Genomic DNA, 12,667 nt, shown 5'->3' on the forward strand with positions numbered 1-12,667 from the left:
GCGGGGCGGCGCATGCGCGGGGCGGGAGCGGTGCCGCGCTTTGCGCCTCTTGTGCTGGTACTAAATTATGAGAGGGTCTAAGTTACTGAATTGACTATTATGCAGAAGATTGCAGTCTCATTTATTGACAGACAGTTAGTGGGAGTAGGACAGAATCTGCAAGAAAAAGACTGGAGAAAATGACTTGCATTACTTGTCCATTTAGAAAGTATAAGTCTTCAAATTTCCTAAAGCATACAATTTTAAAATTAGTTTCTACAGAAACATTCTTCCAGGGATATAAAAATTAAGAGCTTTGAACTGATAATTAATAGTGAGATCCCTCAAAGCTCACAATTAGTTTTGGGCACCTTGGTATAGAAAGGACATGGAGGTGCTGGAGCAGGTCCAAAGAAGGGCAACAAGGCTTGTGAAGGGCTTGGAGAATATGCCCTGCGAGGAGAGACTGAAGGAACCGGGGCTGCTTAGTCTGGGGGAAAGGAGGCTGAGAGGAGACCTTATTGCTCTCTGCCAGTATCTGGAAGGTGCTTACAGTGAGAGCGGGGCTGGTCTCTTCTCACTGGTGACAGGACGAGGGGAAATGGCTTCAAGTTGTGCCACAGAATCACAGAATGGCCTGGGTTGGAAGGGACCTCAAGGATCATGAAGCACCAACCCCCGTGCCACATGCAGGACCACCAACCTCCTCATTTCATACTAGACCAGGCTGTCCAGGGCCCCATCCAATTTGGCCTTGGACACCTCTAGGGATGGGACATCCACAACCTCTCTGGGCAGCCTGTTCCAGCACCTCACTTCTCTCAAAATAAAGAAGGGTAAGTTTAGGTTGGTTATCAGGAAAAACTTCTTTACAGAAAGGGTTGTTAAGCACTGGAATAGGCTCCCCAGGGAGGTGATTGAGTCACCATCCCTGGATGTATTTAAAAACCATTTGGTTGTGGTGCTCAGGGACATGATTTAGTGGAGGGTTGTTAGAGTTAGGGTAGTATCGTTAGGATGTGATTGGACTTGTTGATCTTTAAGGTCTTTTCCAACCTGAGCAATTCTGTGATTCTATAAGGATACTTACTTTGTTGTAAGTGCATTGCTAGGGAAGGATACAGAGTCTGAGAAGGATCACTTGAATCACAGACTTACGTCCAACACACAAATATTAAATACAAATGTAGATAAATGAATGCTCTTAACCCCTTTTAGGAGATCAGTTATTTTATTAGCTTGATACGGATATATTTCTCCCTGATGGGACACAAGTGTCAGTGAAGGAGGAATGGAGCTGTCAGCTGGATGTCTTCATGTATGATGTACGGTATTTATTAGCTTTACAGATGCATTGCAAATGAAAACACAAGGGACATACTACAAGCTTATTTGCACTCCAGTGATCTACCGGCTGTAAGGAGTGACAGAAGTCAACACTCAGCAACTACATCTGCTTCTGTAAATTTCACCTAGTGTATATAGATATAAATATATAGATATATATCTTACTGTACATTAGGAATAAACATCTCTTATAATCTTTTCCTCACTTCGGTAGTTTGTTCCTAATCCATAGTCACAAAGGAGAGCAGACACACATTTGTAGCTGCCACCAGCTTGTTCAACACGCTACTATTTCTCCCCATAGAAGACAAACCTGCTGCCACTCCATTCCCCATGGAGCAGTTTGGCCCAAGTATTTATCCATTTATCAAAACAGATCATCAAACAATACATTTTATTTATTTGTTTGTTTGTTTGTTTGTTTGTTTGTTTTATCTGGATTTTTTTTATCTGGATTCCTCAGAAAGGAAAACTCTGTGGACTGTTCTTGCAGGGCTCCCCTATCGCCTCTGTTACTCAGCCAAAACAGGGCATGTGAAAGAAGCCCCCAGCCTCAGTTTCCAAATCCGTGGGCATGGGAGGGTTTTCAGCGGCTGTCTGTGATCTTCCAGTGCAGATGCTTATTGGAACAGAAAGAGGCAAATAACTTAAAGACACTGGCACTTCTCAACAGAATAATTTCAGTAGGATTAGCAGTTATTTGAAGGTTGTGGACAAGCAGTTTCACTTAGATGTCTTCCTATAACTGGTATAAGTAAATTCAATGTGAATTTAGAGATAGTACAGATTTTCAAATTGGGAAGGCAAGACAGGTACATTCAAAGTGGCCAAATTTAGGTATGAGGGATGTACAAGGGGACATTTTTTAATAAAGAAAATCACTTTTTCATTCACAGGATTTTGCCAAGAATGTCACTAGAAGCATTTCTCACAGAGAAATGATAGTTACATTCATTTCTCCAATACTGACATGAATACTGATTGGGTGGCAAATGTCCATATTGCATCTGGTTATGATATCAGTGGTACAAAAGCACACTAAAGATTTGGTCTCATTAATACAGCCATTAGTTACGACTCTTTCCAGTAGCATTGGCCAGAGGGAGTTTTGGAAACACTTTTTGACATAGTTGGATTCAATATCCTTTTGGGTCCCTTCCAACTCAAAATATTCTACTGTTCTAGTTCAGCTAGAACACTAGCAGTGTTTTGTTGTTTCACTTCTTCCTTATGAGACACACACACACACACACAAAAAAAGTGATGACAGCTTATATCAATTAAATAAGATAGTTATTGCTAAATGTAACTTGGAGTAGTTAATATTTTATTGTCTCTAGGAGATAATTGGATTGTGGCTCTGTAAACACAACAGTGTAGAGCTTTGACATTGCCATTAAGCTACTCAGTCTCCTGAGATCCTCCCGGATGAGTTAATTCCAAGTGGTGGAGAAACTCTGAAGAGAAGTTGCTTACATGTGTGTATCTCATTGTCACAGTAATGTCAACTGTTTCCACAAGGTGTCACAAGACTACAAGGATCAAACAAACCGAGCCTGATAGCTATATATACAGCATCATTGTACGTAACACTTCAGTTTGGATATAATCTGCAAAGTGATTTCACCAGTGTTGTAATCTCAAACGAATTATGCAGTTCAAGATGTTTTGATTGTTGTTACTTAACTGTAAAAGTTGTCTCCAAATACAGTAATGCTGGACCCAAAGCCAATGAACATATATTGCTGTACTATCCCTGTACTAAGATGCTGACAACAGTTGAAGGTGCCATCTTCCCTTAATAATCTATATCTTCTGTATTAAAGCCTTATCCATATATACTTGCAAATTCTGTATCAGCTTGTAATATCATGTTAACAAATTCCTTGTATTTTCTGTTCCAGGAACATCCCTTTCTGCCCTGAATTCCAACTGATTATTATTGCACATTATTACAAAAGCTTCCGTTCTCCCTTCTAATGCTAAATAGCAATCAAATTAGCAGTATTGGTAGATTTCTCCAATATAAATGAAAAACATACTGTTTGTAAAGCGCACAGCAAAGTTCCTGATTAAAGCCATTAGTGAGTGCTAAACGACTCCTGGTGGGAGCACAGCAGCTCTTAACAGACAGGCACACACCGCCTCCTGTACTGGAATCAAATCATAGACTCATAGAATCATTAAGGTCAGAAAAGATCACTAAGATCAAGTCATAGAATCACAGACTCATAGAATGGCCTGGGACCACAATGATCATTGAGTTTCAACCCCCCTATCATGTGCAGGGTTACCAACCACCAGACCAGGCTGCTCAGAGCCACATCCAGCCTGGCCCTGAATGCCTCCAGGAATGGGGAATCCACAACCTCCTTGGCAACCTGTTCCAGTGCCTCACCACCCTCTGTGTGAAAAACTTCCTCGTAAGTCCAACCGTCAACCCTTCACAACCATGCCTAACATCACTAACCACGGCCCTCAGTGCCACATCTCCATGTTTCTTGAGCACCCTCATGGACAATGACTTCACCACTGTCCTGGGCAGTCTGTTCCATTGCTTGACCGATGTCAGAGAAGAAATTCCTCCTAATATCTAACTTGAACCTATCCAGCACAACTTAAAGCCATTATCATTCATCCTATCATTAGCTATCTGTGAGAAGAGAAGCACTGCATGGAGTAGTTGTGACCAGTGTGCAGGACCAGGCACTTAGTCTTGTTACAGCTCACACCGCTGGCTTCAGCTTATCAATCCAGCCTATCTGCATCCTTGCAGAGAAGGACTTGGGGGTCCTGGTGGATGAAAAACTGAATATAACTCAGCAGTGTGCTCTTGCAGCTTAGAAGGCCAATTGTATCCTGGACTCCAGCAGAAGAGAGGTGGCCAGCAAGGACAGGGAGGTGATTGTCCCTCTCTGCTCTGCCCTCGTGAGGTCCCACCTGGAGTACTGTGTCCAGGTCTGGGGCTCCCAATATGGGAAAGACAGGGAGTTGCTGGAGAGGGTCCAGAGGAGAGCCACAAAGATGTTCAGAGGGCTGGAGCACCTCCGCTACGAAGATAGGCTGAGGGAACTGGACTTGTTCAGCCTGGAGAAAGAAGCCTGTGGGATGAACTCATTGCAGCCTTCCAGTATTTAAAAGAGGATTATAAACAGAAAAGGAATCAACTGTTTACTTGGGCAGATAGTGATAGGACAAGGGGGAATGGTTTTAAGCTCAAGGAGGGAAGATTTAGATTAGATGTCAGGGGGAAGTTCTTCACAGAGAGAGTGGTGAGGTGCTGGAACAGGCTGCCCAAAGAGGCTGTGGATGCTCCATCCCTGGAGGTGTTCAAGACCATGTTGGATGGGGCCCTGGGCAGCCTGGTCTAGTACCAGATCTGGAGGTTGGTGTCCCTGTCTGTGACAGAGGGGCTGGAGAATTGATGATCCTTGAGGTCCCTTCCAACCCAAGCCATTCTATGATTCTTTGATCCCTCTGAAGGACCTTCCTACCCTCAGGCAGATTGACACTTCCTCCTAACTTGGTGTCATCTGCAGACTTACTGGGGATGCACTCAGTCCCCTCATCTAGGTCATCAATAAGGTTATTAAATAGGGCTGGCCCTAGCACATACCCCTGGGGAACACCACTTGTGACCGGTTGCCAGCCGGATTTAACCCCATTCACCACCACTCTGAGCCCAGCCATGCAGCCACATTTTACCCAGCAAGTTGTGCACCCATCCATGCCATGGGCTGCGGCTTCTCCAGAGCACTATGGGAGACGTTGCTCAGGCACAGGCACACCAACCCACAGCCATTCCCCATCCACCTGGCCAACCCCGCACTGCCTTCAGCCGAACACAGAGCGTAGGTGCTACGTATGTGGGGAACGCATTAATAAAGTCACCGCCGCCATCATTTCTTCACAGTTTACTTATGCTTTCCACACCCAACACGCCTCCAAGTGCCAGGATACCAGACAGCTACTGCACTGCAGGAGCTGAAGAGGCGTTTAGCAACCTGTAATTACACTCATGACTCTGTAGCCGCCGGCCTCTACTTGGATTATATTTAGGAAGAGCCTATTTGCCATAAAAAAACCGAGTTCCCAGCCCTCAAGTACCAGTGCCTGGGACGAGACCGGCGCGGAGAGGCTGCCCTGTGTTGCATCGGGGCCCGGAGCGAGGAACGGCCACCCCGCAGCAGAGAGCGGGCAGCGGACGAGCGCGGTGCACCACGGGGCTCGTAGTCCTCCCGCCGCTCGGCCGGCGCGCGGCCTCACGGGAGTTGTAGTCCCGCCGCTTCCTCCCGCCGGCGGCGCGCGGGGGCTTTCTGGAGGCCGCGGACTACAGCTCCCAGATGGCCGTGCTGCGACGGCCGCCCATTTCTCGCCGGGATGAGGGGTGAAAGGCCGGGGCCGCTGCGGGGGGGCAAAATGGCGACCAGGTTGAGCGGCGGAGAGAACCGGCTGGTGTCACTGCCGCTGTCGCGCATCCGCGTCATCATGAAGAGCTCGCCAGAGGTGTCCAGCATCAACCAGGACGCGCTTTTCCTCACCGCTAAGGCCACGGTAGCGTCTCCCGCCTTCCCTCCCCTCTGGGCCGGGCGGGCTCTCGGTTGCGCCTCTTCGCTCGGCGCTACCGCGTCCAGCGCCTTGCATACGTGCTGTTAAATGTGGCACCTGCGCCTTTAATTGGGGGTTAAACTGCCACCTGTATATCCGAACCTGTATTATTTGCTTTACCTTTTAGGAGCTTTTCGTTCAGTATTTGGCGTCGTACTCCTACAAACACGGCAGAGGCAAGGAGAAGAACGCCCTCACGTACAGCGACCTGTCTCACACTGCAGAAGAGTGTGAAACCTTTCAGTTCCTTGCAGGTATCTGCAGAGCAGCGGTAATCCTGTGTGTAAATTTGAAGATGGAGTTTTGATTTCATTGAATTGTTTTGTCAGGGCACTGTTCTCCTGCTGGTTATTATTCTCCTATTATGTATAGACAAAAAAAGCCTCAACCATATAGCTAAAGGCTTAATGGCAGGGTTGAGAATGATCAGGCTGAACTGTTGCCCTGAAAAGTTCAGCAGTGCTCCCCTTTATTCAGAACACTAATGTCTTCTTAGTCAGTATTCTAAATCCAGGCTCATGGTGGTGACACACTGGAACAGGTTACCCAGTGAGGTTTGAATGCCCCCTCCTTGGAAGCATTGAAGGCTGGATGGGACTTTGAGCAACCTGGTCTAGTGGGAGCTGTCCCTGTCTCTAGCAGGGTAGATGGAACTAGGTGATCTGAAACGTTCCCTCCAACCCAGATCATTCTGTGATTCATTTAACATCCTTGTGTTGCTTTTCTTCATTACCACCTAGGAAAACTCATGGCCACGTAAATAAAAAGGAACAAACTCGTCAGGATTCACACATATATTTAAGTGACAGCACAGAAGGTCTTGTTCATTGAGTGAATGTCAATCTGCCACGCTTTAGCTACTCTTCTACTCCTGCTTCTGCTGTCATCTCTGGGCGCCCTTATATATCCATGTAAAAAGATGTGAAGTTGTTGGGGCAGGTACGGAGGAGGGCCACAGAGATGTCAAAGGGCTGGAGCACCTCTCTTATCAAGAAGGGTTGAGGGAGTTGGGCTTGTTTAGTTTGGAGCTCCAGAGAGACCTCATTGTAGCCTTCCAGTACTTGAAGGGAGCTTACAAGCAGGAGGGAGACTGACCTTTTACATGGTCTGTAGTGATAGAACAAGGGGGAATGATTTTAAACTAAAAAAATGTTTTTTTTCACTCAGAGGGCAATGAAGCACTGGAACGGGCTGCCCAGAGAAACTGTGGGTGCCTCATCCCTGAAGGGGTTCAAGGCCAGGTTGGGTGGGGCCCAATGGGTACCCATGGCAGAGGGTTGGAATTAGATAGGCTTTTAAGGTCTCTTCCAACCCAAGCCATTCTGTGATTCAAATCTAACTTATAAGCTACATTACTGAAAACACTTCTTTGTGGACAGGGATTTCTCTGGTGTTGCAAAATTATACCAGGGTAATTAGTGCTCAGCATATTGCCGTAAGCACTTCTGACATGCCAGCGATCCCATTTAAAAGCTGTCAGCCTGTAAAACAAGGTCTAAAAAAGATGTGACAAATTACATGATTCAAAAATCATGCATTTAAATCTGTAAGTCCTGTTTCCTAAAAAGGATGCATCATATGGTTCCTCTCCCTTTAAATGTACGTATTTACATCTGTACGCACGTGTGCATGCACGCTTTTCTCTTGTAGTTGGAACTTATTGGTAACGTTTCACCCTGAAAAGGCATGGACATAGGATACAGGGGGAAAATGAGATATTTGTAGCCTGGTTTTTCTCAGGGCTCCTTGTTTTGCCTTGTCTCAGGGCCATTGTTACTGCCCTGAATCTTACCTGAATACAGAAATCAGCTTTCTACAGGACACAAGTAAGGCAGCTGTCCTATTGAATCTGTCAAAGGCTGTTGGGTAGTTGAGCATTCCATTTAACATCAAACAAATAATGTTACTTGTAATTAGAAAAAGAAAAAAGGAATTATCCATTTCCACTTACGATACATTGTACGTCAAGCTAACTCAACTGGTTATTAACTGTGTTAGTTGGTTTTGTTTTGTTTTGTGGTATTCAGTCCCTTCCATACAGAAAACCTGCGTGATTCTGTATGAATGCAACGTTATGAAAAGGTAATGTAAGTACTTACACTGACTAAAAGAAGCCATTCTCCCTTCCAGATATCTTGCCAAAGAAAATCCTGGCTAGCAAATACCTAAAAATGCTTGAAAAAGAGAAGCGAGATGGAGAATTGGGGAAATGTGATGAAGAGGATGATGATGAAGAGGAGGATGATGAAGCTGTGGATGAAGCTGTTGGATCTTAAGGCTAGTGAAGAGCTACTTCATAGTTGATCCATTTTCTGTTGTATAAAGGATGTTATTTTTGTGACTGAGAATCCAGATGCTGGATATATTTATACACTGAGCCATCTGCTTTTGCTCTAAGAAGTTTAAAAATTGAACTGTGTACTTCCTGAAGAATGGAATTCTTCCCTCAGAAACATGGTGGCAAGAGAAGCACTAATGTAAATGTGACAGCAGAACTTGCTCAGATGATCGAAAATGACTTCTTCAGACAATCGTTTTCCAAACGTACAATTCCTTACAGGCAGCTCTCAGTCCAAAAGCTCTTTTACTCTTTATAAGGGAGCTCTTCCCTATTTTGTGTTTCTCAGGTGAGGGGAGGGTTTTTACACAGGATCTGCTACTCCTCTTCTGCTTGGGGAGCCAGTGAGTGATCCAACCCTTCCACAGCTTTCTGGAACAGTGGCAGGGCATTAGCAGTGGACCAAGCCCAATTTTAATAAGTGTTGTGTTTTGGTTTTGATTTAGCTTTAAAAAGAAAAAATAATAAAGCTCTTGCTGTAATGGAGCCTAAACTGGCACATCTGCACAGAAACTGAGTAGAGACGAGAGCCATTCCAACAGCAAATGTGTTTCAGCAGCCGTGGTGATAAGAAGTAGATGTGATAGATAATAACGTAAATACGTACGAGAGCTTTTCTCTGTAGTCAGTTCTTTACGCCTGCGGTTTGTCCGTGGTGCTCTAACAAAACATGAGTTGATTGAAGTCTGTTAAATGTGGATTGTTGAGAGTGAGCAACCCTTTACCACTTGAGTGACAGAGCTGCATAGCTGAATTTTCTGTTGTTTTTTTTTTTTTTACTATAAAAATAACTGTCCTGTGTACAACTTTATATGCGACTTTTTACAATAAATATTTTTAGGAAAAAGTGACAGAGGTGCAGAAACTTCCTGCAGTTTTTTTTTTCCAGCTTCAGTTTACCGTAGAACAAAACTGTATTGCGTCAGGAAGGCTGCAGTGAGTGCTATGTGATGTTTTACCTCTTGAGAGATTCCCAGGTGGGTATGCAGAACTGTGCTGTTGTTGAAAGGGTTGAAGTTTTTTGTTTTTTTTAATTATTAAAAGTGTATGGAGAGGTGTGGGAAACTGACAGTTGAGCACAGTGTGTTTGGGTTGGGAGATGTTGCCTGCAGTAAGATATGTAAATTATGAACAGTGTTTTTCTCAGCACTTGGTGTAGCTAACACTTGCCAGCTTTGGGGGAACAGAAGAAGCTTCTTTCACCCTAGAAGAAAGTTGTATGGTAAACCTATAGCATAAACAGGGTATGGGGCAGCAAGGTAAAACAGAGGTGGACTCAAAAACTGCTGTCCACCACCACAGTGGTTGTGTTGAAAAATCACAGAACAGCCTAATTGTGGAGCAGACACCTCTTGGTTAAGTCACTGCTGTACTACCTGATCCACAGTTGGTGGGTCACGACCTAAGAATCAGAAATCCAAAACAGCCCCCAGCAAAGATGTCACTGTACTGAACACACGTATTTTGAGGGAAAGACAGCAGGACTGATGAGCTTTAGGGCAAATGTGCTTATATTTACTGTTCAGTGTAGTTTTAGAGCAGCATTTTCCATCACCAGTTCTTTGGAGCCGGCCCAGTTATCCAGCATGCCTCTCTCATGAACCAGTCATGGTGCTGTGCAGGGGTTCTGAAGGAAGATATCAGTCACTTGCCCAAAGCTGCCATCCTGAGCCTGGTTTAGCATGGTCAGTCACCATTTCCAGGTTATAAACCAACACTGCGATCACGCACCTACTGGCACAGCGGGAGCAATGGTACTTTGGGACTGGAGGAAAACAAAGTTCTCTGGGGACGTGTTAGATGGTGGCCAGTTGCACGAGGGTCACTTTTGTAAGATTTGAAGTGGGAAATTCTGCCACAGAATTAAGAGGCTCCTCCAGTGCTTGCCCAGCACCAGTGTATTTTGCTGCTGAAGGCTATTAGCCACATACCTGGGCTATGGTCGCAGATGGGCAGAGGTATCCCTGGCCACAGGTGGTCTGCACTTCATTGTCCTGAAAGCTATCCTCATTTATAGCTGATAGGAATGTGGCCTTGCTGCCTCACACCTGCAGCCCAAGCCTGAGGTGGTCCAAGCTGCTTGGAATAGCTGGCAATGAACTATGGCCTTGTGGCGTACCCAGTGTTTGTTCCACTGCAGAAACATGCAGCAAAACTGAAGCACTTCTGCTACCACAACTTGGGTTGATGCAGTCACTTTCAGCCTCCACAGGAGGAACACGCTCCTCCATGACAGTGCTATGCTATTCCTTTAGGTGCTACAAGGCTGTGACCAAGGCCTCTAGAGCCATATCTATCCCTAGCTGGTATGAGAAAGGTCGTTACAAAATGGCTGAGGCTCAGCAAGATGAACCATCCTAAGTGGGCTTTCATTAGGAGATGCTTTGCTTTTCTTCTTGTTTTTCCAAGAATTGGTTTTCAAGGTCTGTAGTTGTTGAATGTTTCTGCCCTGCAGGGAAGGCAGCTGCAAGGCAGGAAGCTGACAGTACTTCTCAGGGTATCTTGGCCTCTTTGAAATGTTCAGAGATTTTGGACAGCAGAACACATGCTGGGGGATGGAAGCTTTCCAGAATGAGCGCTATTATATCCATATTTTTGTTTTCCTTCCTGCAACACAAGCATGGAAGATTCTCCCCAGCACGCCCAGGCTGCTCAAAGGCAATGAAGCTCCCATCTTCCTCAGCTTGCAAAAATACCATAAGGACTGTGGTTACCAAGTATAAATCACTGTATTTCATTCCTCTTAGAAGTTTCCTGTGGGCTGATGAACAAGCTCTGGGCAATTAGCTAGGCCACAAGAACTTGAACACCCTTCTGTATTAATTGAACCAGAGACCTCTATGGGGACTTCATAGCTGCCAGTTTGCTACAACCAACTGCAGCCTCACATCTGCTCAAGCCTGTTGCCATTCCCTATGAGCCTTGCTTGACACAGAGCAAGTTTGCATCCGCTTCAAAGTAGCATTTCAAAACTAAGGGAAACACAGAGTTCTGCCTGAAATGGGAGGGACAGCTATGAGTATTTCCTACTATTGAATACAATGAGTCCAGTCCGCAGGGCTGGGCTCCGTTGGAACTCAACGGACTTCTGCTATCCTCCTGACTTGACACTTCACTGTAAACACAGAGAGCTTACTTCATTTAAGACCTGGATGCTGTAGGTATGAAGTCAGAACAGAACGAAAAGCAGGAATTCAGGCACATGGTATCCAAAGCAGCAACCTTCCATATATTATTTCAGGACAACTTACGAGGCATTACGTTAACGGCAGTCCATAATGAACAATTCTGGAAAGCAACACAAGCAGAGGAGCGCCCACAGAAACATCTGAAACACACCCAAAGAGTTTAATGCAGAGGAGATCACTGGGACCAGGCACTGTGGCTCTTCTTGAACACATACTCTCTCATCTCACAAAATAGGAGGTTACAATTTGAAAAGGCTCAGTGTGGTGTAGCATGAGGATCTCTGCTCTGGTACAGCCTTGAATCTGTCACTGGGACTTGGAACTGCTTCTGAGCTACAGATGGAAGCCATTGATGGCTTTGGATTAAGTTCAATAAAAAGACATCAAACTATGTTGTAAAGATGAGAAATTTTATTTTATTGACATACTATGAGGCAAAACAAAATTGACACCATACAAAATAACTTTATAAAATATCATTCACATCATTATTTTGTCAGGAATTACAGCATTCTGAGCTTGTTACGAGTCTTAATGTTTTGAGGTGAGAAACACTATGCTAAATCTTTAGTATTAGTTGTATATATACAGTAAGAAACCAAAACAGAAACTGTTAGGTTTTTCATGAGTTTATTGCAAAAGTAGTGCAAACTATTTTACCTTGCAAGCTGTAAAACAAACTTGGAAAAGGACCCACCTAAGCTAAAGAACATGACAATAAATGCTCAACTTCACAGCCTCTGAAGCTTCCTTCAACAGCTCTCAACAAAAATTCCCCACCTCTGCATGTTTTTAGGTTTTCACTGACCCGGAAACAAAGCAGCAGAAGATGCACCCACACCAGCAAGAGGCCTCAGGGAGCGGGGCACACCACAGGGAGCAGCTCTACACAAAGCCAGAGGTTGGGAAGCACGGCCGAGCCACCTCAGAACATGGACCAACAGGGCAAGCTCAGGCTGTTGGGCTTCCCTCGTTAATCAGCTGCCTCCTCTCTGCATTCGGAAGAGTCAAGAAAGCGGTACAACAGATTCACCATTCAGAACATCTATTGCCTGCTTTAGGAATATAGTATCCTTTTCCTGAAGCCTACGTAAAGCAATGTCCTCGTGGTCCCCCCTCCCCGTTGCATACGCAATGCAGGGCAAACCCCGTCCCAAGCTACTGCATGCAACCAAGGCAGGACACACAGCCTACAAGCGGAACAGAA

The 12,667-nt window shown here is 45.1% G+C and overlaps 1 protein-coding gene across 1 annotated transcript; it reads left to right on the forward strand.

The window, feature by feature from the left end:
- Positions 1 to 5,706: 5,706 nt before the first annotated feature.
- Positions 5,707 to 9,123, forward strand: CHRAC1 (chromatin accessibility complex subunit 1). The gene is made up of 3 exons (XM_003205304.4): positions 5,707 to 5,880; positions 6,062 to 6,188; positions 8,065 to 9,123. Exons 1-3 carry the CDS (start codon positions 5,707 to 5,709, stop codon positions 8,208 to 8,210), a joined length of 447 nt encoding a protein of 148 aa, XP_003205352.2. The 3' UTR covers positions 8,211 to 9,123.
- The last annotated feature ends 3,544 nt before the right edge of the window (positions 9,124 to 12,667 follow it).

Source organism: Meleagris gallopavo, chromosome 3, assembly GCF_000146605.3.
Source record: "Meleagris gallopavo isolate NT-WF06-2002-E0010 breed Aviagen turkey brand Nicholas breeding stock chromosome 3, Turkey_5.1, whole genome shotgun sequence".
Lineage (NCBI taxonomy): Eukaryota > Metazoa > Chordata > Aves > Galliformes > Phasianidae > Meleagris > Meleagris gallopavo.

Excerpts from the sequence above, each read along its gene's own strand:
- CHRAC1 (XM_003205304.4), top strand. The coding sequence starts at position 5,707 with ATGAGGGGTGAAAGGCCGGGGCCGCTGCGGGGGGGCAAAATGGCGACC. Across the intron at positions 5,881-6,061 it reads TCCTCACCGCTAAGGCCACG|GAGCTTTTCGTTCAGTATTT; the intron begins GTAGCGTCTCCC and ends TTTACCTTTTAG. Across the intron at positions 6,189-8,064 it reads AACCTTTCAGTTCCTTGCAG|ATATCTTGCCAAAGAAAATC; the intron begins GTATCTGCAGAG and ends TCTCCCTTCCAG.